The 26,271-nt window shown below is 38.7% G+C and overlaps 1 protein-coding gene across 5 annotated transcripts in view; it reads left to right on the top strand.

Annotated features, from left to right (window-relative positions):
- Positions 1–26,271, top strand: part of LMBR1 (limb development membrane protein 1) — a 165,871-nt gene that overhangs the window by 23,675 nt on the left and 115,925 nt on the right. For all 5 annotated transcript variants that reach the window (XM_082633090.1, XM_082633088.1, XM_082633087.1 and 2 more), the window contains exons 2-4: positions 1,327–1,399; positions 4,228–4,267; positions 9,275–9,414. In XM_082633090.1, the coding sequence (XP_082489216.1) occupies positions 1,327–1,399; positions 4,228–4,267; positions 9,275–9,414 (253 nt within the window). The remainder of the gene's footprint in view (positions 1–1,326; positions 1,400–4,227; positions 4,268–9,274; positions 9,415–26,271) is intronic.

Here is a 26,271-nt window from a genome sequence, read left to right as displayed (position 1 = left end):
GTCTCATGGCTTTAAATACCATCTATCTGCTGATGACTCTTCTTTTTTTCCCCCTAGCCTGGTTCCTTCCCCTGAGCTGTACACATTTTTACATCCAACTGCCCATTCAACCTCTCCACCTGAGTGAATAATATATGTTTCAAATTCAGCAATGTAAACTCTATTCTTATTTCTACCCCCAAACTACTCTTCTTTTGATCTTCCCTGACTCAGGAAATGGCAACTCTGTCTTTCTAGTTTCTCAAGCCAAGAACCTTATGTTTATCCCTACAAGTCCTGTCAAGTCTGCTTTCAAAACATACCCAGAACTTGATAACTTCTTAACACCTCCACAGCCCAGGTCTAAGTGACCTCTCCTCTATATTATTGCAGCGGGTCCTAACTGGTCTCCCTGCTTCCATCATTTCCTTTTTCTAATTTATTTTCCACACTGTAACTAGAGTGAGCCTTTTGCAGTATGTCAGATCATATCACTACTCTGCTCAGTGGATATTTACTGCCTAGTCCATGATCATTCTCAGTCATATGGCTGCCAACCCTTCTTCAGAAATCCATGCATAAGGGTGATCCCGAGGCTTTATCATCACCTGGAATGGTTTCATTTGAGAGTCTTCAAAATATTTCTACCATGGTCCACAGCTCCATTAGGCCTTTATCTAAAGCACACTTGATCTTTGACTATACTGAGATCTCCCATTCCTTCACCCATCCTTTTTTGCTTGCCATCCCCTAGATCTGATAGAAATTAAAAGGAATTTAATATTAAAAAAGTATCTTGTTCAACTGCTGTTCGTTTTGACATGTGGTTTAATTATTGAATAATCGCCCCCCACCCCCACCTTGATTTGTGAGGCCTCGTGTATGTACAACCACCTGACATGAATTTTTATATGATAGAATCTGTTTCATTGATCTGTCAAGTTTTGGTGTCAGCACACTCTTTAAATGTTTTTGAAGCTTTATATTAATAGTATGTTTTAATATTTAGTAAGGTTAGTAGCCTCTCATTGACTTTATTTTTCAAAATTGTTGGTGATGGTCTGGTTCTTTATAGTTCCATATGATTTTGAAAACAACTTGGTCAAGTTATGAAAAGCAAAATGTCCATTAGGCTTTTTTTCTGGAATGGTTTTAAACTGGGCTGACTAGTTTGTATAAGTTAATATTTCATAACACTTTTTATTAGCTAAAATTTTTACTTTGTAATAGATTAAATTCTTTTTCCCTATGAATGCCAAAGATATATCCTGTTACTTAAAAAGATATGCAAAAAATGAATGATCTGTTAAATTTGTTAAATGATCTGTTAAATTTGTTTTGTTTCAGATCTGTTTCCTTCTCTTTGCCATTCTCTACATCGTCTCCTACTTCATCATCACAAGATACAAGAGAAAATCAGGTTAGTAGAACATTGTTATTAAAGCTTTGATTCTAATGCCAAGCGGTCTAGGCATGGTCCATGGCTATATGGTGCCCATCGGCATAGTTAGTATATTCAGTATGCCCGTGATTGAAGCAAGCAGTTGCCTGGTACTAAGAGCCCTAAAAATAACCTCCAGGGAATCTGACTACTCGCAGGGTCATCTTCTTAGACCCGAGCCCTTTTTTATCACCATTCTTATGTTCAACTAAGAATAGTCCAGGGCTCTTTACTTTCTGGGAAATTCCAGAGTTTATGAGGATATTTGGTTCCCTGTGACTGGCTCTGAATTTGAACATACCCCTCATCACCCCCACCCAGTTCTTTCTCTGACTATCAGAATATCTTTTCTTTTTCTGAAGAGGTATAGAATTTAGAGTCTCCGTAATACCATTTAGCATTCAATTATATATTATATTATCCTTTTATTATTTCATATGTATCCTTATCTCACCAGAGGGACCACTGTATCTTTTCTTTTTTTTTAAATGAATTTTGTGCTGATTAATTCACAGATTTTTATGCCAGAGTTTTATAAGTAACCAGTTACTTTACTGACTTCTGTTAAATCTCAGCTATTTCCTAGAAATCACAAGATTTCCACCTGTGATGCTGGGCTAATAGTAGGTGCCATGTGAATATTTAAGGATTTCATATATTAAAGCTTCCTTATGTTATTTTAAACTTGTCAAAATTTTGAAAGAAATCAGGAAATAGTGCTTGCTCTAGTGCACCACTTGGCTCTGTGACTGCACTGAAATACTCCTTGGATTCTATAATCTCTCAAAATTTTCAAGACCTGGGATCCAAGACAGTATCTTAGCTGTTTCTTTTTTTTCGTTTTTTTTTTTTTTTGCAATACGTGGGCCTCTCACTGTTGTGGCCTCTCCCGTTGCGGAGCACAGGCTCCGGACACGCAGGCCCAGCGGCCATGGCTCACGGGCCCAGCCACTCTGCGGCATGTGGGATCTTCCCGGACCGGAGCACGAACCCATGTCCCCTGCATCAGCAGGCGGACTCTCAACCACTGCGCCACCAGGGAAGCCCTCTTAGCTGTTTTAAAAGATATTTTGGCACCAGGTTTCATAGATTATGGACACAGAAGGAGGGAGAGATAGAGAATGAATGAATAATGCATTGTTTTAGGGGAAATCAGGGGATGATGAGCAGGAAAATAGGGTATTTATTAGATGCTTTTTAGAGTAATCATGGGAGAGGGTAATGAGGACCCTGGACCTGGTTGGTAGAGGGTTGGCAATAGAATTGAAATGGATATGAAGCTATTAAAACAGCCTTCAAGGGCCTCCCTGGTGGCGCAGTGGTTGAGAGTCCGCCTGCCGATGCAGGGGATACGGGTTCGTGCCCCGGTCTGGGAGGATCCCATATGCCGCGGAGCGGCTGGGCCCGTGAGCCGTGGCCGCTGGGCCTGCGCGTCCGGAGCCTGTGCTCCGCAACGGGAGAGGCCACGGCAGTGAGAGGCCCGCATACCGCAAAAAGAAAAAAAAAAAAAATAAAATAAAACAGCCTTCAAGATATGGTGGTTGATTGGATGTGGGTACAGCAGTATAAAAATTAATTGTGGGGCTTCCTTGGTGGCACAGTGGTTGAGAGTCTGCCTGCTGATGCAGGAGACACGGGTTCGTGCCCCGGTCCAGGAAGATCCCACATGCCACGGAGTGGCTGGGCCCGTGAGCCATGGCCGCTGAGCCTGCGCGTCCGGAGCCTGTGCTCCGCAACGGGAGAGGCCACAACAGTGAGAGGCCTGCATACTGCAAAAAAATAAAAAAATAAAAATAATAATAATAATAAAATAAAATAAAAATAAAAATTAATTGTGACTATGTTACAATTAGTTTTATGACTATGTAAAATAGTTTTATGACCAAAGAGACTGTGTCTCTTTGGTCGTAAAAGTATTTTGGGCAGTCAGTAATTAAGAATGGAGATTGGTCTAAGAGAATGGCCCAAATATGCCATTGTCACTGAAACAGATGGGCGTTCAGAATTCCATAGACCTACGCGGAGAGCCTTTGAGGACAACCCCAGTTAGGCACTGAGGAGAAGGAGGGGCTGGGATGTTGTGTAATATTTTTGTAATTGGATCATAGTTTCCTTAGCTGGTAAGATTATGTGGGAGGACAAAAAAGATGGCCAACAGCCATGAGAGAGGGAGAGGGTAGGGTGAGGAAGCACAGGAGCAAGGACCATCTTGCTCCTACTTAAAAATGACCCAGAACTTGATATATTTCTGTCTGTAACTTGAATGAAATGATGAAGTATCAAGGCAGTGGTATCCAAGGTGGTTTAGGATGACCCAAGAAAGTCCTCATTATTACCATTACTAATAATAGACTCAAATTACAGAAAACTATATGAGTTCTAAAATTCTGAATTTTAATTTTATAGTAAAAAAATTTTTTGGCTATTATCAACCAGAAAATTTCATTCATTAGCAATTTCACTGCCATTGTATAACAATAAACTTGATAGTGGTTCTAGGGTTCTACTGAGTTTTATTTCCTTGAGCACTAAATATTTTGGAATATTTTAATTTACATATGGGAGTTTTGTTAATCAGGATTTTTTGATCAATCAAAACACTCTGTTCTTTTTAACATATTCTATCCTATCTGATTTAATGAGATTTAGACTTTGATCTGTGCTGAAATAAACACGGTGCTTTTTGAAAATAATTTCTGTTCAATAATTGCTTCTTCAAGTTTATATTTTTGTTCATGCTTTTATTAAATTAATGAAACATTTTGTTGGAAGATAAAAGAATATTAATACCTTGAACATTTTTGCAGATGAGCAAGAAGATGAAGATGCGATAGTCAACAGGATTTCGTATGTATTTTAATGTTCAATTGTCTTGTTTCTCATTCTAAAGTCATAAGTTTTCAAAACTTAATTTTGCCTTTTGGGCAGAAATATGGAAAAAATTCACTTAAAGTATTACAGCACCTTTATCAAATGTTAGTCCTATCCTTGGAAAGCACATATAAGCAAATACATGGATAATTGAGGATTGATTATCTCCTGTTAAAATTTGCTTATTTAAGGAGCCAACAGATTTAATCTTCAGAGGATTTAACCAGGAAATGGGCTTAAGATTGGGAAAATTGCTGGGCCAAAGAAAGAAAGCTCTTGGCTGTTTGAATGGCCTTGGGACAGGGAGCAGACATCTTTTCTGGTTAATTGAACATTTACCTACTGTGAGCAGGGAGATGGGCCCAGATGGTCCTCTTAGGTTCCTTATAGCTCTCTTTCTGCTTGTGTACGCTGATGATAGAGCCCAACTAAAGGGCAGACATGAATTCCTTCCCAGTCCTCCAGGTGTGAAGTACTTGTGACATGTGCACCCCTCTCGGTTTAGTCTGCATTCCACTTTTGGTGGTAAATCTACTTAAATGCGTTTGTAGATCAATAATTTGTAAAAAGACAGGAACATATCCCATTGGATTTTACACTTGCATTGTGTTTTATGAAAATATGGCTGTTTCCTTGTGGTGGTGCCGGGGAGCGGCCTCACCTGCTTTACATGGCAGCTGGCGTGGCCTGTCTGAGGGGTTTGAGTTTCTCCCAGCAGGTGGTTTTTGCATCATGGTGATGCGGACAGATGTCCCCTTCCTGAAGGTAGATGTGTGTGCCCTTATAAATTCAGGAAGGGGAAGTGTGGAGGAGAAGGTCACCTGGGAGGGCAGCTTTGACCTAGCCTGTCCCCCTAGCTGCCCCACCCACTGGTCTGTTTGTCTCCCACTGCCTTTCTTCCCTTCTGTGGTGGAGTGAGTGAGAACCGAGGAGTCAGGCAGAGCTGGGTTCACATTCTGAGCTCAAGATTAACTTGAGTTCAGAAGAGATTGAGAGAGATTCCTTTCCTCCATATGTGAGCTTGAGCTACCACCTGCTTTGTAACATGTTGTGTGGATTAAATAACATACGCAAAAAAAAAGTCGGGGGGTGCTCGGTGCGCGGCAGGTGTGAGCTCAGGGTTGTTGTACTTCTCCCCCAACCCCCTTTCCTTGCCCACCCTCCTCCCACTGAAGAGGAAGGAGCAGAATGAGATGCTGTGCTTAAAGGAGGAGAAACAGTGGCCCAGGGTTCTGAAAGAGTTCAGACAAGTCCCCAAGGGTAGGTGATGGCCAGCACCATCCGGCCACCTGAGGGAGGGAGGGTTCCCCGCGGCTTCCTGCAGCCCCGCGTCAGACTGAGGAGTCTTTCCCTGGCCTCTCTCACCTCCCTTTAAACCCACCTTTGCTTTCTCTTTTGCTCCTTAAAGGCCTTCGTTCTGTCCTCTGTTTGTATCCACTCATGCCCCCAAATTCACTCTCTCTGTTCTTTTCAACCCTGCATTACATTTTCTCTCAGCTGGTTGTTTGATTTGATTTGGATCAAAGTGCCTAACTGGTGAAACTGCTTTTAAGGATGGCTTGTCCAGGCAGGAGGGAGGCCTGGTGCGGGGGTCAGAGCATGAGGGGGTGACCTGGTGTTGACTCCCAGGATTTGAGAGGAGAGAGGGATCCAGGCACGATGTTGTCCCAAGGGGGTGAAGAGGGGCACCCACTGCATTGGGGAGTGCTCTGGCACGGGGACTCAGAGCCCACGTAGGGTGGGAAGGGTGTCCCTGGTGGATGGCCTGGCCTGGCTGTCAGTGCTCAGGTGGGGAGGGTGTTCACAGGGCGGGGCAGTCCAAAATGGGGCTCACCTGGGCACATGGTGCCTCTAGGGTGAGGGGGTCAGTGTGGCAGGAGGCTGTTAAAGACAGTGGGGACCACTTACAGTTAGGGAAGTGGGACAACGACAGTGAACACTAAGCAGTTGTGGTGTGGTTGGAGGTTCTGTGTGGACTCAGGTTTTTCAGAATAGTTACTGAACCTAGTCTAGATGTAAAGTATGGGTACGTGTACGTGTTTTTATGCACATGTATACCTAGTGCATACTTACGCCCCCTAGAGCTGCCTGTCCACTGCCTGTCCATGCTCACCTGGGAGCATGACACCGCAAGAGCAAGGAGTATATTTAGCGCCTGGATTTTTGTTTCCACTAAAAGGAATCAGTGCTCCTTGGGGGGAAGGCTGATGGCAGGGCTGGGCTAGGGAAAGTTCCAGGCTCCTTTCGTCCATCTTGTAGCGCCACAGTGCAGGGAAGTGCTCAAGAGTGATGGCGGCACATCACAAAGACAGGGAAGCCTTCAGGGGCTTTCACACTTACTCAGGGACAATCTGAGCATCACAGTCAGGATCGTCATGGATCTAACACAGAACAGAGCAGAGCAATCCTGAGTCCACACAGATAGAAACCAACAGGTGAGTAACTTATTTGACAAGGAACAGGATATTTTCCTAGTTCCAAACTTAACTTCCCACAAAGGGAAGAGGAACTTCAGAGTGGAGAGCCTTGGCAGACGGCACCTTGGCCAATGAGCAGAGACCGCGACCAGTAATGGGGCAGACAGACATCCTAGGCCACCTGGTAGCCTGTAGAGAGGAGCGTGAATCATGGCGTCTGTGACTTTCCTGCCTTGTGGACATGTCAGACTCCACAGAGCCAAAGATGGCTCCCTCATCTCCCTTGGCAGCCCGCTCAGCTGCAGCCGTCCCCGTCAAAGCTGATGTCACAGCTGATGGCTGCTCCACCACTCCCATTCTCACAAGGTGGTCTTGGTCATCCCTGAGCCCTCTCTCATCCCGCACTGGGCAGCCCTGTTGGCTCTGTCCTCAGAATCTGATCCCTTTCAGAAGGCGACATTTCTGAGGTTGCCTTCAATTCTGAGGCGTGCTGTTTCGTAGTTGTGTAAGCAGTGACGGCTGCCATTTTCTGACTTGACCCAGGGCCTTACCTTGAGGACCCCTTCCCAGCATTTAACTCTGTCCCATCAGCCTTTTATGGATAGTTCTCCTCACAGCTACTCAAGGGCAACAGGGAGCATGGTATTACCTTTTTTTGTATGTCTAGGGCCAACATTGGCAGGCAGATTCTTAACCACTGCACCATGAGGGAAGTCCCTAGAAGGTTTTTGACGTAAGATCCAGTATTATATTTACAGTGACCATATATGTTTAGGATTTTCTGGGTCACTTTTGATTTCAAAACTTCATCTGTTTGCCCTCATAAGCTTACTCCTTGGTCAGATTACATCTCCCAGCTTTAGACCTGGAAGCCATGGTTAGCCTTCACTGCTGCATGCGAGTCAGTGTCATGAGCACCAAGAGAGGAGGGACTGACTTTACTGAGAGGAGCGAGAAGGGAGCCGCTGAGGAGTGCTTCACGGGGCAGATGACGAGGAGGGGGGACCCGAAGGAGAGGGCCGACTGTGCCCAGGACACGGGGCCAGAAAACCCACTCACGCTGGGGGTACGAGGAGGTTAGGTAAGCATGCCTGTATGTGGGAATCTGTCGTGGCCAGAGGAGCCTGGAAGGGCAAATTGGGAGAGCTGTGCGGGACCTGGAATGGGGAGATCGTGGATGTGGTCTTAATTTTCATGTTGGAAGAAGGAAGGAATGGTAGCGACAGACTTGTGAGGACAGAAAGGAAGGTTGCTTGAGGCACTGGTGGGTAAGTGCTGGAGATGGCAGTGGGCCTGGGGCGAGGGTGTGTCTCTGCTTTTCCCAGGAAACATGTTGTCCGTTCAGCAAAACCTGTCTGTAAGGCTCTTTCTGTGTCTGAACTGAATTGTATTTTTGGTGTGTATCATATGGTCTGCATTAAAAAATTTACTAGTGATTTACTTAACAGGGGAGGTTTCATGGTTATTTTCAGCTTTTAAGTAGGAAAACGCTTCTGTTGGTTGCCACAAGATGGCATTGGCTTCAAAGTTACTCTATTAGATGTGTATTTTGAGTGTTTAGTATTATTTTTTCTTATATCTTCTTACATGTATTTTCACATTCTTTCTACATAAAATTTAATGGAATGAATATTAAATTAAGGTTTCATCTCTAATGTCAGTGAGGTTCCCTTTTCCTTTGCCATTTTAGTCTTTTTAAATAATCTTTAAAAAATTAGGTATAAAATTTTAGACATTTCAGACGTGTAACTGAGAAAGAGAAAGCCCCCTGTAGTCCTACTCTCCTAGGAATTGTTATATATTATGCTAGGTTTTAAAATATACCTCTATTTTCCTGTGTGTAAATATGCACTTTGTGGGGGGGGCGGGGGGAGAGCATGTTTTATATTTATTGTCCATGCTTTTCTTCGTGTTTTTATTTTTAATTTATTTTAGACATCTTCCCATATTAGTACATATTAGAGATATCTTATTTCAAAAAATGACAAAATTGTGTTTTAAATATTGTTTAATATATAATTCTAATAGTTGCCTACAGTTTACTATATAGTTTATTTAACCTTTACCCATTTTAAGAGATGGTAGACCAATAGGTTTGTAAGTTTCTTCTTCCTGAAATAACCATTTTCACGTAATTCTTTTTTCATACTGTGTTCACAAGCATTTTTTCACCTGAACCGGTTTTTGTGTTACTGTTAGCATATATTGCCATAGTTGTTAATTAAATGCAATTGTGAAATAAATACTTAAATTTAAAAGAGGAATGAGACTACAATTTATTCTTCATAAAATGTGCGAAGTATTCTGTCTCTAGCGTATGTCTGCTTTAGGCCGACTCTTTAGACTTAATGGTTTTTTCACAGAGTAAGTTTTAGAGTTGGTCTAGTTTAACTTCCAGGACCATATGTGTATCACTTGTCTTCCAACTACATGTACTCAATGAAATGCATATGTAATTCTTTTTGGATTTAAAAAATTTAAGAGTTTTGATTCTATTCTTTTTGAATTACTCCCATATTCTTTGCATTTTCCAACCACTGGTGACAATGATGCTCTTCTCTTCCAGGTTGTTTCTGAGCACGTTCACTCTAGCAGTTTCAGCTGGGGCAGTTTTGCTTTTACCCTTCTCAATAATCAGCAATGAAATCCTGCTTTCTTTTCCTCAAAACTACTATATTCAGTGGCTAAATGGCTCCCTGATTCATGGTTAGTATATATTGCTTAATATAATCACAATTAATGTTTTAATTTTCTACTGTACTGTATTTAAAATTTTTCCTTTTCTTAGTTTCTTTAATAATTGGCATCTTCTTTCAGTAAACCATTTGAGTCTTTAGTAAAATCAGAAAACCAGATTTTACTTACTATTCCTATTCGTAGTTAGTTGTGAAAGGCTTTTCTATAAGAAGCAGTTTTTATACTGACTGTGATTTTGATAAATACAGTTTCATTTAAATATTTAGCAAGAGAATTTTGGTTTATCTGGATATGTCAGAAGAACTCAACCTCCATTTAGGATCTAAAAAAAAACCCACCATAGTTTCTGTTTTGTTTATTTGCTGTTAGTCATTTCATTTATTTATTTCTTTAGTTATTTCAAAATGCATGATAGAAGGGGGAAAACTCTTTTGTCATGGACAAACTTTAAAATTAATGTGGTTTAAAAAAGTAATGACTTATTTTGGCAACATGGTATATTGCCTTGAAGCAAAATAGACCTGAATTCCAATCTTGGCTCTGTCATTTTCTGGACATTTTTAGTGAGGTAGGACATTTTAATTTTAATTTATAAAATAAATTTAAAAATCTAATACACATATCTTTTTTATATGTTTCATTGTCTTTTGCCCACTTTTTTTCATATTGAATTATGTTATCTCTTTATATGTGAAATACATCAGCTATTTATCAGATTTTTGTAAATATGTTTTTCTAGTTTTTAGTTTAATTTTGTTTTTTTTTGGTTACAGAATTTTTGCATTTTTATGTTGTCCAGTCTTTTTCTTCCTTTGATTTCTCTCTTTTTGTGTTTAGGAGATCCTTTCCCTTCCTGAGATGTGACAAATGCTCTTTTTTTTCTTGTTCTTTTAAAAATGGTTTTGTTTACACTTAACTGTTTAATGCATCTGGAGTTTATACAGATAACTACCTTTTTTCTTACCCATTTGTGTGTGTTTAAAGAAATACATGTTTGCTGTAGAAAATTTGTAAAACAAAATTTACAGTGAAGAAAATTAATATTACTCACAATCCTACAACCCAGAGAACTACTGTGGATCCTGTGACCTAAACCCTTCAGTGTTGTGTGAGTGCACATGTGAATACATAACCAAATAAATAATGAAATGGAACCCTACTGTACTCACGGTCGACTTGTCTTTGCACCCATCATCATATAGTGGGGAGGTTTCCATGCCTGGAGTACTTTTCTGTGCTATTTACAATATTGCCTAGAGCCATTATAATCATGAATTGTTCCCAGGCTTTTAGTTTAAAAAGCTACATTGTACATCTTTACAAATAAATGTTTGTGTTTAGGACAAATTTCTGCAGTTTACTTTCCCAGTAAGCATACTTTAAAGGTTTTTGAAAAGATGTTTCCCAATTATTCCTCAGAAAAACTGTCTGATTTTTGCTAGCAGTTCCACTTTCATGTAGTGTGTGAGCATCTCTGTTCCCAAAATGTATCTTCACCAATTTTGGGTGTTAGTTAAAAAAAACCTACCAATTCAATAAATGAGAAATTTCCATTTTTAAATTTACCTTTCTTTAATTACTAGTGAGGGTGGACATTTACAAAGCACATTTATAGGTCATTTGTACTTATTTTTTAGTAAATTGCCTCCCTGTATTTCCTTTGCCCATTTTTGCAGTGTTTTTAAGCATTAGCTATCTATCAGGTTAATTGCAAACATTTCCTTCCCAATTGTCCTTTAATACTGCTTATCCTGTTTCTTGACAAGAAGAATTTTCACATATTAGTCTATCACATACTTTACACCGGGCTTGTGGTTTCTGTCAGGCTTCAGAGTCATTGATGCTCTGAAGACCAAATGAGTTCAGTAAACTTAGGACTAATAAGTGAATAAAGAGAAATTACTGCATTTTTGTTGCTTAGCAATTGAAAAACTCAAGCAAATTAAGGTTGTTACTGAAATTGACACAAAAAGCAGGCCATCTGCTGAAAAGTCACTATGAAAGGCAGGAGACAACCTGGAAAGTAATGGTGAGTTGAAACATGTATTTATCAGGCTTTTTCCGGTGGATTAGTTTTAGGTGACGGTGCTGTGTGTTATTAACCGATACATAGATAATATATGCTTTACAAATGTTCTTTGCGTGTGTTGCCTGAAACGTTTGTCGAAGGCTCCCTCTGGCCCTGGCCTTCTGTAAGGCTGTGGACTCTGTGGGCACATTCTCGGGGCTGAGCTCCAGGTGTGTTCACTAGCAGTGCAGGCGGCCTCACGCCAGGCTGACTAGCATCGTGAGTGAGCTGGCCTTTGCTTCCAGTGCTACTAAATGGAAACTGCATGGTGTACTTGATGACCTTCAAATACTCTAAATCAGAGCCATTTCTTTTATTCTGTTTACGGACTGGAAGTGAGAGATACCGGAACATGACATGCTGTCTGTTTAATGCTGGAGGCATGAACCTTGGAAGTAAATGTATTTGTTTGTGTTGGTTGTCTTTCTCACTATAGTGTTAAGGGGTGTAAGCTCAGCCTTGTACCTTGTTCATAAATCAGGACTTAGAACAGTGCTTCCCACATAGTGGTAGCCCAGTAAACATCTGTTGAGCGAGTACATAAACTATAAACAATAACTTTAACCTCCAGGGGACCACATCAGCTGAAAGTTGGGGAGCTAGAGGAAGAGCCCTCTAAGTTATATCATTGCTTCTAGATGTATTCTCAGAAATTGGTCTTGGGAAGCCTAAGACGTCAGCTCTGGACGTTGTTCTTGAGGGTTTTATGACCCCTGACTTGGTTTCTGCTTCTAATTTTTTGGTAGATCTGTATCCTTTACTGCATATAGTGAATTTCATACAGCTTCCTATCTATCTTTCTCTTCTGAATTCATAGTTTTTTTTTTAACCTTGTGTATGACATCCAAGGGAGTGTTTATTTCCTTAGATTGTCTTGGGGTTGAAGATTTGTCAACCTCAGATATGCTTGCTTCTTTGCTTTTAAAAAATTATAACAATTAATGGGGCCAAACTGTCATAAGGGAGACCCAGGAGAGCCCATGGGATAGTTCCAGTATGAGCTTGAAGGCCTCAGTGGTGACAGTAGCCAGGTCAGCTTTGGAGAGTGTAAGTCTGTGTCGCTGAGCCTATGCATAACCTCCATCCCTGCCACCATGGCCACTTTTTTCATGAGCTCATTGGGTGATTACAGGGGTGGCTTGGGAAAGAGGTTGACTGGAATCTGTAGAACTAGGATAAGGTAATTCTATCCACTTTAATATTAAAATCCTCTGCTGAGGTCCCCCTTTAATGAGCAGTCACATGGGATACAAATATCTTCACCTTTTTCTTTTTTCCCATTTTCAGTGGTCTATCTGCATACCTCTTCTCCAAGTTTCCTTGTTACCAGTTTTCCAATTATGTTCCTTCCAAGTCCCCAGCATTCCAGCCAAGCCATTGGCCAATATGAATATATAATTGCATGTCTGGCCATTTTTCCAAGCAAAGTGAACAGTCAGGTACACTGCCCAAAGTCCTGTCCACCTGGAGGATTCCCCTTCACCACTGTCCTTTGGAGATGTCCCAAGGAGGGCTGTAGTGCTGCAGCTGTCCACTTGGGGGCGGTGTCTGCATATTGTGCAGAGCCGTCTGTGAGTCAGGCCCAGACTTCTCTTCCTCTGCCAGCTGATCCGGAGGAATCCCCACGAGGCCAGGGGAGAGAAAGCAGAGCAGCAGGAGTGAGGACCGTGGGCATCTGGGCCATTTCTTCATGTGACTTACTTGTGCCTGCAGGGCCCGCTTGGGTATGATCATGTATATACCACCTCCATCTGACTTTGGGTTGTTGCTGTGCACCCCCACATTATGGCTTGGTGGGCCAGGTAAAGATAACACCATCTCATGATGGGCAGCTCAGGTCGCATGGTAGCTTGGTGGCCCACGGTCAAGTCTGCTAAGGCCCAACAGCAAACCAATAGCTGTTTCTCAGAAGGAAGGTAGTTATCTGCAGGGGATGGCAGGGCTTTGCTCCGAAATCCGAAGAGCCTTTGCTGTGATTCACCTCTAGGGGCTGCCATACTGTCTGTTGCCGATGCTTCCAGCACCACTGGATCTGCTGGATCATAAGGCCAAGGGTGGAGCAGCTTGCATAGCCGCCTGGAGCTGCAGAGCTGCAAAGCCTTCTCTTGTTCTGGGCCCCACTCTAAACCAGCAGCTTTTTGGGTCACTCAGTAAATGGGCTAGAGTAACACAACCAAGTGAGGAATATGTTGCCTCCCAAATTCAAAGAAGCCCACTGAGCATTGTGCCTGTTTTGGTTGTAGGAGAGGCCAGATGCTGCAGTCCTTAGAAGGGATATCTTGACATGGCCCACACCACTGGACCCCTAGAAATTTCACTGAAGTAGAAGGCTCCTGAATTTTTGTTAGATTTATTTCCCACCCTCTGATATGAAAATGTCTTACCAATTAGAGCGGTGGCTACTTCTCACTCACTCGGTCTCATTAGCATAGTGTCATCAGTGTAGTGGAGCGACATGCAATCTTCTGGAAAGGAATGGTGATCAAGATCCCTGCAAACTAAATTGTGTAGGTCCAGAGGGGTGGTAAATCCCTGAGTTAGGACAGTGAAGGTGTATTGCTTGCCTTGCCAGCTGGAAGCAAAATGCTTCTGGTCGGCCTTATGGACAGGGATGGAGAAAAAAAGCATTTGTCACATCAGTAGCCGCATACCAGGTACCAGGAGATGTGTTCATTTACCCTAGCAACTAAACCAAGTCTGCTATGGCAGCTACAATTAGAGTCACCACCTGGTTAAGCTTACGAGAATCCACTGTCATTCTCCAGGATCCGTCTTTCTTGGGGATGTGGGAATCACTACCCCTCATCTTTCAAGTCCTTGATGGCTGCACTAATCCCTGCATTACCTTCAGGAATGTGGGATTTCTTTTGGGTAACTATTTTCCTAGTTAGAGGCAGTTCTAGTGGCCTCTGTTTGGCCTTTCTTACTATAATAGCCCTTTCTCCACAGGTCAGGGAACCATTGTGGGGATTCTGCCCACTTTTGAGCATATCCATTACGATTGTGCATTCCAGAGCTGGGGAAAGAACCGTAGAACAGGTTCAGGGACCCACTGTGAGACGTGTGAGACCTGAGCTGAAACTCTCCTGACTACCTGACCTCCACAAGCCCCTGCTCTGACTGGGGTGATATTTTGGGTCCCCTGGAGATAGTGTCAGTTCAGAGCCAGATATGTTTTGTGAATTTGTACTAAAGTCTTTGAGGACTGGGAACATGTCTTAAATTCTCTTAATCTCCCATGAGGCACCTGTCCCAGTTCTTGCACACTGAAAATGTTCAATAACGATTCATTGATTGGATGAGTAATAGTTATTAATTGTATCATTAGGAATACTTTGGTAAAAGTAGACTTAATTTGAAAAGAAATTTAATGGCTTATTCTAAAAATTATCAATATGGAACGATTGTGCCGTTAATGTGTGAATCACATGAGGATTAGAGGCTAAACTATGTGTCAATAATGCTTTGGTATGTGTAAATATATTCAGTTTGGCTTAAGTACAGTGTTTGGATCTTGGACATGTGTTTGAAATGTTATGTGTTAACTATATTACCTTGGAATGCCACTTCACTTCTCTGGGCTAGAATTAATAAATTACATTAATAAATAATAATATAGTTTATTATAGGATGATACAAAAGGGGCAGATATGGCAAATTAAAATGATGGCTAAAATTTGTATTGTTATTTTTATTATTATAATTATAATTTATTATTAGAATTAAAATAGAAAAAGCATAAAAAATGGACAGAAAAAAGAAAGTATCTCTTTGTATTCACTTTCTGTATCTTGACTACTGTTAAAAAAATTAGTAGAGGGCTTCCCTGGTGGCGCAGTGGTTGAGAGTCCGCCTGCCGATGCAGGGGACACGGGTTCGTGCCCCGGTCTGGGAAGATCCCACATGCCGCAGAGCGGCTGGGCCCGTGAGCCATGGCCGCTGAGCCTGCGCGTCCGGAGCCTGTGCTCTGCAAGGGGAGAGGCCACAACAGTGAGAGGCCCGCCTACCGCAAAAAAAAAAAAAAAAAAAAAAAAAAAAAATTAGTAGAAAAATATGAAACTCTTTAGTTCCATAAATTAAAAAATCATGATTCACCTGCTTAATGGGTTTTCCTTTTTGAGTGATGAGAATGTTTTGGAACTAGATAAAGGTAGTGGTTGCACAACATTGCGAATGCACTAATGCCACTGAATTATTCATTTTAAAATGGTAATTTTATGTATGTGAGTTTAAAATTAATATAAAAATGAAACATCGATACATCTTCGGGTGTAATTAAGTTGTAGCCTTAAATAAAATAAGGAAATAATTCTTCAGTTTTTGAGGTATTTTCTCTCAGTGGGGCCCAGTTTTTGCTAAGCTATCCATACTCACTTGTGACCAGAGACACACATTTAGAACATGATTGCCCGTTTTAAGATTCAGCCTGTTAAGAGATAACCGCAGTGAATCTGACTTGACTTTGCAAGGTATGTGTGCTTTATTTTGATTTGTCAACATGAATAGCCAATATGCTGTTTTGGACATGATGAAGGAACAGTACAAAATTCATCTTTGTTTTATACATTTTCAAGTCCCGCAGAAGGTCAGAAAGTTCAAACTTTTAGATTATAAGCAATTAAACTTAAAAAAATGAAAAATAAGTATTATGTTTACTTATGTATAAATATTAAATCAAAAGTCAGTTCTTAAGATATTTTAAGGTACCATTGTTAATTAAATGTTACTAACAATTTCTAGTTAATTGGTCTCAGTAGTTCAGTGATTCGTTATAATGTACATCACTATAGTTACTGCATATTTATTGTTTATAATAGTAAAAATAAAAAGCAGTCTACGTAGGAAATTTGCTTAATTAAATTTTGGTAGATCCAAACAGTGGAATGCTTTTTTGACCATTATAGATGATGATGATGTAGATGAGTATTTGTTGATATAGAAAGATGTCGAAAAAAATGTTTTTCTCTGGGTGGTGGGATTATATGATATAAAAAATTTATATTTATAAACGAAGTTTGTTTTGGTGCTTGCCTTGTATAATATTTCTATAGTAGATGTGTATTGCTTTTTTGTTATAAGAAAAAACTTAAAAAGTTTAATAGCTTATTGCTATAATCGTTCTTTTTTTCCCTTCTAAGGGAAAAGCTTGCATAACCAAAAGCTATTTTAATTCTGAAGTTCTCACAATACTCACTATTCAAAAGCAAACTTGCAGTCTTTCCTTTAAAGCTTATGCTTTCTTCATAGCATTTTTAAAATTATGTGTCACTTTTTGACAATTGGATTAGATTCTTAATTCCAGTGAAATATTGGTTTTAACTTAGTTTTGTTATATTGGAAATTATTGAATATAGCTGAACTCGGATTAATTTTCTTATTTAAGTTCATGAAGTTTTTTGTGTGGTTAAAAAGTGATAGATTATTTGCTTCATAGTGTTGTATATTGTATTGAAATATTTTGTGACTCCAGCAGATGGAGCTAGAAGGTAATGCATCCATTGGTGATCTGGCAATTCAGTTTGGTTTGCTTGGGTTTTAGACTAATTATTCTGGGAATATTAAATAACTTTTAAGTTTACATACCTCTTTTGGGGATAGACATTGAATATCTTTCAAAAAGATTGTCGTTGAAACTGATTTAGATAAACTACAAGGTTTCTGAATTTTTAGGGTTCTACTACCATGTTGGAGAGCACATAATTTTAGCTTTCTGAAGTAGAGAAATTTAGCTAACATTTCTTTTTATTTTACAAATTAATATATAATAATATATAATACAATAAAAGTGGTGGTAGTATGTATTTATGTGTATTAGCTCTAATTTTTAATTTTGGAATGTTTTATCAAAATTGTAGAATATTCTTAAGGGATATTTATGTGTGTATGTCTGATGTATGTTTGCAAAATGCTGGAAACTTACTAAGTTTTACACAGTTTCCAAGAATAAGATGGCAACTTAGGAGTGTACAGTAGCTTTATTATTTTTCTATATATTAAATGTTCTTCTCATAGTAACTTTAACTTTCTTATACGTTGCAAATTTGATAATTAAATGAGCATAAGCTGAGTCTGAAGCTTTCACACATATTCTGGCTAATAAAACTTAATTTTTTGCATTGAATTATTTAGACTGAAAAAAAGCTGGTTATTTACATAGATGATTATATTGTTATGTAGTATGTTAATTCTTAAATTCTTTGTGTTAAGTGAATTTTTCTTGCAAAAGTAAATATGGTGGAGGTTATATCTCTTTTTGCAATTGTGGTTGATAAGACCATCAGCAGTAATGTTGAATCTCCTGGAAAAAGGAAAGTGGGGAAAATCAAAAAAAATTTTTAATTGTATGTATTATATATAAAGTTCAGTATATAAAAGAAGGTATCTAATTTCATTGCAAACTTAAATGAGTTGTTATTCAGAATCTTTGTGATCATCCTGATCATTTTCTTCACTTGTTAAGCAGATTGCTGCTTGATAATATCTGTTGATAAAGATTCCTTTATATAAATTTTCATAACTATCTTCACTTTAAGTAGGTTGGTTAGTCAGAATAGATACGTTTACTGATATGTGATCTTTTGCCTATAAGGCAGACTTCTGTTTTTTAACTTTTGATTTCCAGAGAAGAATTTGAATTTGTATTTTTCACTACATGAAAGGGACACATATGATTAGAAAGGTAAATTCTGGAAGTATGTATATTTAGAGCTCGATAACAATAATAAAGTCTGTTTTTTACCATGGATGATAATTGATTGTTTCAAATTACAAAACCTAAGTAAATTTTTTTCCTCCAATTATAAAATTATAATGAAGCATTCAAGCGTTTATATTAATGGTTGCAAATATTTGAGAGCAATCTTTGAAGCCCCTGCCACGTGATAATTTGTGATTTTGCAGAGGCTAGAATATGAATTGTGCTTAGTGATGCTAGAAAATAAATAGGCTGAGATCTGTGGCTGATGAGGGGCCCAGCTAGCATCTCCACCTCAATTAAGCTTTGCCGTTCTCTGCCTTTTCTTAGGCATTTTGTGGGGAAGTTATATGACATAGTGAGGTGAAGGATTTTGAGTTTCACAGAGGAGTTTAAATTTGTGTCTTTATGTGCTCCTTATAGAAAACTTAGAATATGTAGGCCAGTGGGAAGAAAAAAATCATCCATAATTCCACTACATTACACTGTTAATAATTTGGTTTATTTCTTTGCAATCTATTTTCTGTGCCTATTTTTTGTCATTGTTGTTCTCATATATTTTTCATGTCATATAAGTATACAGATTGTTGTTATGTACTTTTTTTTGGTGTAATTAATGAGAATCATTCTTTAAGGAAAGGGCTGAGACCTAATTTTAGCTGTAACTCATATCACTTTTTTGTCTATCTGGTCTGATTGCTGATGTGCATTGGAATTTTACAGGGTTTTGGACCATTTGCATTATGTTGAGACAGGGCGGGGAGAGGCACTGACATTAATTTAACATTTTGGTATGTTATTTCTCTTCTGTTCACACGTGATCTATGAGTTACGTTATAGCCCATTTTATACATGAGGAAACAGGATGACAGAGTTGAAGTCCCTTTTCCAGGTCACGTATAACTGATAGTTGCAAACCCAGGCTGGTCAGACATAAAGTGCCCCCCACTTAGACATCTGCTGCCGCATCTTCACAGTGTGAATCCCTTGTTGTGCACTAAGTACACAGAATACATTCAATATTTTATTGAAGTTGGATTTGTTAAAACCTTTCTGTATTTGAAAGATGTTTTGGTATCGTAAGGCTTGGGTGTACATGTACACAAAAATATAAACAAATGTAGAAGTGTTAGTTCTGTTTAAGTGTCTTACAAACTGGTCAGAAGCTCAACTAAGCATTTTGTTTTACACAGATGGGTAGAATTAATGGGCTGTCATATTCTCAGTTTAAACATTTCCCTTAGTAAAATCTTATGAAACTGATGTTCTCTTTTTGGCAAACAAACAAAAAGACCCTCAGCTTAGGGTCTCATGGCCTGAAATTAAGGTTTTCACAGATTTGTTTTCTTTATTGGAGGCTCTGGGGAAGAATTTGCTTCAAAGTTCATTCAGGTTGTTGGCTCAATTTGGTTCTTTGTGGTTGTAAGACTGAGGCCCCCATTTCCGTGCTAGCTGTTAGTCAGGTGCCAATCTTTGCCCTATAGGCTGTCTGCCTCTTTTCTCAGGTTTTCCATGTGATGCCCCCTCCAGCAAAGTTGTGTCAAGTTCCTCCGTCTTACCCTTCTGCTGCATCTCTGACTCCTCTTAGAGAAAATTCTCTGCTTTTAAGGGCTCCTTTGGTTAGGTTGTACCCACCTGGCTAATCCAAGATCGTTTCCCCCTCTCTCTTTATTAAGGTCCATAGCCTTAATTATATCTGCAACATCCTTTTTTGCCATGTATATTGGGTTGAAAAGTGTTTTCTCCAAATTCGTGTCCATTTAGAACCTCAGAACGTAACCTTATTTGGAAATAATATCTTTGCTGATATAATTAGTAAAATAAGGTCATAATGGATTAGGGTGGGCCCTAGTCCGATAACTAGTATCCTTATAAGAAGATAAAACAGAGACATACACAGGGGAGGAATGTGAAGACAAAGGCAGAGATTGGAGTGATGAATCGACAAGCCCAGGAATGCCAAATGTTACAGGCAGCCACCTCTAAGGAAGGATTCTTCCTTAGAACCTCCAGAAGGAGTATGGTCCTGCTGGCACCTTGATTTTGGACTTCTAGCCTCCACAACTGTGAGAGAATAAAGTTCTGTTGTTTGAAGGCATCCAGTTTGTGGTACTTTGTTACAGAAGCCCCAGAAAACTAATATACCTTGTAACATATTCACTAATATACTGTATAACAATTCCAGGGATTAAGGCATGGATACCCTTGGGGGTTCACTCTGCCTACCATGAGACTTCAGCTGAGTACAAAGCAGGAAAATACAACCCATAATGAAGAGAAAAATCAGTCAAAACTTAGAGTTGACGCAGATTCAGAATTAGTAGACAAGAGCATTGAAACATTTCTTGTAAGTATTTCATATGTTCCAGAAGCTGGAGGAAAGACTGAACATAACTGAACATATTGAGACATAAAAGATGTAAAAAAAGAACCAAATAAACTTCTAGAGATGAAACCTGTAATATCTGACATGAAAATATATTGGATGGGATAAAAGCAAATTAGATATTTTTGCAGAAGAGATTAGTGAACTCTGAGACATAGCAACAGAAAACAGTCTAAAAAAGAAACAAAAAAATGACTGAAAAACTGACCAGGGCATCAGTGATATAATTGATGTTCCTAAAAGACAGAGGGTTAAGAAAAATATTTGAAAAACGGATGGCAGAAAGATTTCAAGATTAGATGAAAACTGTAAACCCTCTTATCCAAGAGGCTCAACTAGCCCTAGTTACAGGAGACCTGCCAAGATACATCATCAGATTGGTCAAAACCAGTGATACGGAGAAATCTTAAAAGCATTCAGAGAAAAAGACATAAAGTACAGAGGAGCAATGATGCGAATTCCAGCATATTTCTTGTGGGAAAAAAATGCAACCCAGATGGCAGGGTAGCAAAATCTTTAAAGTACCAAAAAAAGAAAGCCCCATCAACCTAGTTCTATAGCCAGTGAAAATATTTTTCCAAAACAAAGTCAAAATAAAGACAGTGTCAGATATACGAAAGGTGAAAGTTCATCACCACAGACCTATACTACCAAAAATAAGGGACATCCTTTAGGCAGAGGCAAATTGGTAGAAGATAGAAATCTGGATCTGTAAAACAGAATGAAGATCACTAGAAGTGGGGAATTTGAGGATAAATATAAAAGAGTATTTCTATATCATATAAATCTTATTAAAAGAGAATTGGCTCTTTAAATAAAAAATAGCAACAGTAAATTGTGAGTTTTATAACGTGCAAGTAAAAGCGCATGACAACAATAATGCAAGGGCAGGAGGAAAGAAATGGCAATATACTGTTGTAAGGTTCTTAGGCTGTACGTGAAGTATTGTAGTACCTCTTTTTTTTTTTTTGTGGTACACGGGCCTCTCACTGTTGTGGCCTCTCCTGTTGCGGAGCACAGGCTCCGGACGCGCAGGCTCAGCGGCCATGGCTCACGGGCTCAGCTGCTCCGCGGCATGTGGGATCTTCCCGGACCGGGGCATGAACCTCTGTCCCCTGCATCAGCAGGCGGACTCTCAACCACTGCGCCACCAGGGAAGCCCTTGTAGTACCTCTTGAAGGCAGATTATGATGAGTTAAAGGTGTATATGATAAACCCCAAACAACCCTAGAGTAGCTGAAAGAGGAGATAGAGTCAGTAAGCAAACAAAAGAAATAGAATGGAGTCATAACAATAGTTAATCCAAAGGTCACCGAAAAAGAAGGCAAAGAGAAGACAGAACAGTGGGGCAAGTAGAAGACAAAGAGCAAATTGATATACTGAAGCCTGATCATATCAATAAACATCAGTGGTCTAAACATTCCAATTTAAAGGCAGAGATTATCAGATTGAATAAAGAAGAAAGCCAAGTACATGCTCCCTATAAGAAACTCACTTTAAATGTAAACACACACATAGGTTAACAGCAATAGCAAAAAGATTTACTATACTAATTCTAATGAAAAGGAAGATGGTATAGGTATGTTATTATCAGAAAAGGGTAAGGAATGTTATCAGGCATAAAGAAGGTAATTTCATAATGATGAAGGGGTTCATTCATCAAAAGAATATAGGAATAAATGTTCCCTATTATCTACCTATCTACTTAAAAAATACCTATTTATTAAATACCTATTAAATACATGAAGCAAAAACTTACAGAAATGAAAGGATTAATAATCAAAATCACAATTCAGACACATCACTATCCCCTTTTCAATAAGTGATAGAACAAGTAGCCAGGAAAAAATTAAGGATTTTTAACACTTAACTAACTTGGCCTAATTTGTATTTATGGAACACTCAGCCCAACAATAGTGAAAGACACATTCTTTTCAAGTACTCTGGGAACATTTACCAAGAAAACCATATTCTGTGCCATGAAACAAGTCTCAGTATTTTAAGTCATATATGCTCTCTAACAGCAGTGAAGTTAAATGGGGAATCATGACAGCAGCATCTCTAGAAGATCCCTCAAGTATTTGGTATCTAAATAACATACTTCACAGTAACTCTTAGGTCAGAGAAGAAAGCAAAAGGGAAATGTGAAAGTACTTTGAACTCAATGAAAATGAAACATTCCAAAATTTATAGCACAAAGATACCTGTTTTAGAAAAGAAAAAAAGGTCTTAAATTAACTCCTACAGCTTCCACCATGAGAAACTAGAAAAAGGAGAGCAAATGAATCCCAAAGTAAGAGGATGGGAAATAAAAAAGATGGGAGGAGAAAGGAACAAAAAAACCAGAAAATGTAGAGAAAATCAATGAGAGGATCAATAATATTGATAAGGCTTTAGCCAGATTGATCAGAAAAAAAAAGATACCAGTTATCAATATCAGGAATGAGAGATGTGATATCACTATAGATTCTACAGCTAGTAAAAGCATAATTAGTGCATATTATGAACACCTTCATGCCAATAAATTCAAGAACGTAGAGAAATGGAAAAATTCCTTGAAAGGCAAAAACTACTGAAACCCTCTCAGACATTGTGGAAGTGTTGCAAACATTCTCACAAAACTCTAGGCTAAGAAGAATTCATTTTCAGTCCTCCCAAATATTTAAGGAAGAAATAATGCCAATTCTACACAAACTTTTTAAGAAAATTGAAAATGAGGGAATACTTCCTAACTCTGAGGCCAGCATTACCCTGATACCAAAACCAGACAGACATACATGAAAACTAGAGAAGAATATCCCTCATGAATATAGATGCATAAATTTTAAACAAAATTTTAGCAAATCAAATATAACAATCAATAAAAAGGGTAATACATCATGACTTTTGACAAAATCAATGAATTTAATTTACCATATGCACATACTAAAAAAGAAAATTCATATGGTCATCATAATATACACCGAAAAAGCATAGGACAAAATTCAATGTCCATTCCTGATAAAATCTCTCAGCAAATTAGGCATGAAAGGGAGTTCCCTCATCTTAATAAAGAGCATCTATGAAAACCCTACAGGTAACATCATACTTAATAGTGAAAGGCTGAATGCTTTTTTTCCTGAGATCCCCTCTTATCACTTCTATTCAACATGGTTCTGGTGATTTTTAAAGAATAAAGGACATTGAGATTGGAAAGGAAAAAGTAAAACTGTCTCTGTTAACAGATTATATGGCTATATAGAAATTCTGATGGAATCTATTATAGGAAAGCTATTAGAACTAATAAGCGAATTTTTTAAGGTTGCAAAGATACAAGATCAATATATAAAACTCCATTGCATTTCTGTATGCTAGCAATGGATAACTGGAAATTGATTTAAAAACCAGTGCCGTTTATATACAGTAGAATCAAAAATATGAAATACTTAGGGATGTGCGAGACCTGTATACTGTAAACTAGGAAACACTGCTGAGGAAAATTAAAGCATACTGTAATAAATGGAGAGAAGTGCTGTGTTCATAGATTAGAAGACAGTACTGTAAAGATGTTAGTTCTCCCCAAATTGATCTATAGATTCAACACAATCTTAGTCAAAATACCAGGATGATTTTTTTTGTAGAAATTGAAAAGCTGATCTAAGATTTCAGATAGGAATTCAACTGACTTATATTAGCCAAAACAACTTAGAAAGAGAACAAAATTGGAGGACTGACTACCCAACTCAAAGATTATTTTAAGGCCATAGTAATTGATACTGTGCTGTATGCATTAGCAGGAAGATAGAGCAACTCAATAGAGAGTCCAGGAATATATCCAAACGTATTGTAAATTTATTTTTAACAAAGATGCAAAGGCTATTTGGAGGAAAAGGCTATTTTCAACAAATGGTACTGGAGCAATTGGATAATCGTAGGTAAAAAATGAACTTAAATCCATATCTGGCTCCATATACAGAAAGTAATTTGAAAGAATCGTAGATCTAAATGTAAATCCTAAAACTGTAACACTTGTAAAAAGGTAATATAGGAGAAAGTCTTTGACACTGGACTAGACCATAATTTCTTGGGTAAGATAGCTAAAGCGTGAGCTGTAAAGAAAACATTGATAAATTGGACTTCGTCAACATTAAGAAATTTTGTTCTTTGAAAGATACTGTTAAGAGGATGAAAAAACAATTCACAAAGTAGGAGAAAATATCTGTAAATCATATGCCTGATAAAACACTTGTATTCAGAGTATATAAAGTATACTCAGTAAGTAAACAGACAACCCAATGAAACAATGGGCAACAGATTTAAAGAGACATTTTAGCAAAGAATGTGTAAATGGATGGCAGATAAGTTCATGAGAAGATGTTCACGTCATTATTCATTGGGGAAATGCAAATTAAAGCAGTAATGAGATACCACTGTGCACCTATTAGAATGGCTGAAACGGAAAAGACTGCCCATACCACTCTTGTCAACATGTGGATGAGATTTGAATCCTGCTGGTAGGAATGTGAAATTATACACCCACTTTGGAAAACATTTTGGCAGTTTCTTAAAATGTTAAATGTACACCTACTATATGACCCAGACATTGCATGCCCACATATTTACCCCAAAGACATGAAAGCCTGTGTCCATATGAAGACTCATGTGAGTGTTTATAACAGCTTTAGTTGTGAGAGCCACAACTCAGATAGCAGTTTGCCTATGGATGGATGCAGTGTAGTAACTGGATTCAATCTGATACAAAGGGATAGACTACTGATACTGCCACAGTGTTGAAAAATCTCAGAAGAATTGTGCTAGGTGACAGAAGCCAGACAAAAACAGGAGTACATACTACACTTACCATTTATAGAAAATTTTAGAAAATACAGTCTTTTATAAAGTGTAGAATCTGGCTGATGGAGAATGGGTGGGATAGGGAGTGGCAGGAGACACTGGTTATAAAATGGTGTTAGGAAACTTGGGGGTGATGGATATATTATCTTGCTTATGGTGACATAACTGCCACATTTTATGAAATTGTACAATTTGTGTGTAGTTTATGTCAATTGTAAATAACTCAACAAATTTTTTAGAAACTAATATTTTTACTATTTATATATGTCGTGATTTTCTGCAAAGTGAACATGGGTTCTCAGAAAGTATGGTACTTTGGTACAGGGGCTAATTAGTACTGTGTGTTGGTAGCCTCTGGAGATGTTACTGTTATTAAAAGCAAAAAGTCATTAAGTGCTTATTTTGTGACAGGTGTGATGATGGTTGTTCATGTATTATTTCACTGAATTCTCAGCACCACCTACAGACATGATCCTCAGCCTCATTGTATAGATGAAGAACCTGGGGCTTAGAAGTGTTGTCACATGGAAGTGCAGACGGGGCTCGAACCCAGGTCTGTGTGAAAGTCCCGTGTGTGCATTTGGCCACCATCCGGTGTGTTCTTCCTGGTTATTAACACGATACAACAATTGGCTGTAATTATAACCCCTTTGAATGAAGAAAAGGGTTAAGATGTTTAGCATCTTTTTCTTAAGAGACTGAAAAGTGGAAAAGTATTTTAGAACATTTTTTATTTTTATTTTTTATTTTTTTTTGCGGTACGCAGGCCTCTCACTGTTGTGGCCTCTCCCGTTGCGGAGCACAGGCTCCGGACGTGCAGGCTCAACGGCCATGGCTCACGGGCCTAGCCGCTCCACGGCATGTGGGATCCTCCCAGACCGGGGC

This window comes from Mesoplodon mirus (assembly GCF_964341445.2).
Source record: "Mesoplodon mirus genome assembly, chromosome: 9".
NCBI classification, from domain to species: Eukaryota; Metazoa; Chordata; class Mammalia; order Artiodactyla; family Ziphiidae; genus Mesoplodon; species Mesoplodon mirus.
This window is presented reverse-complemented; position numbering and strand designations above follow the sequence as displayed.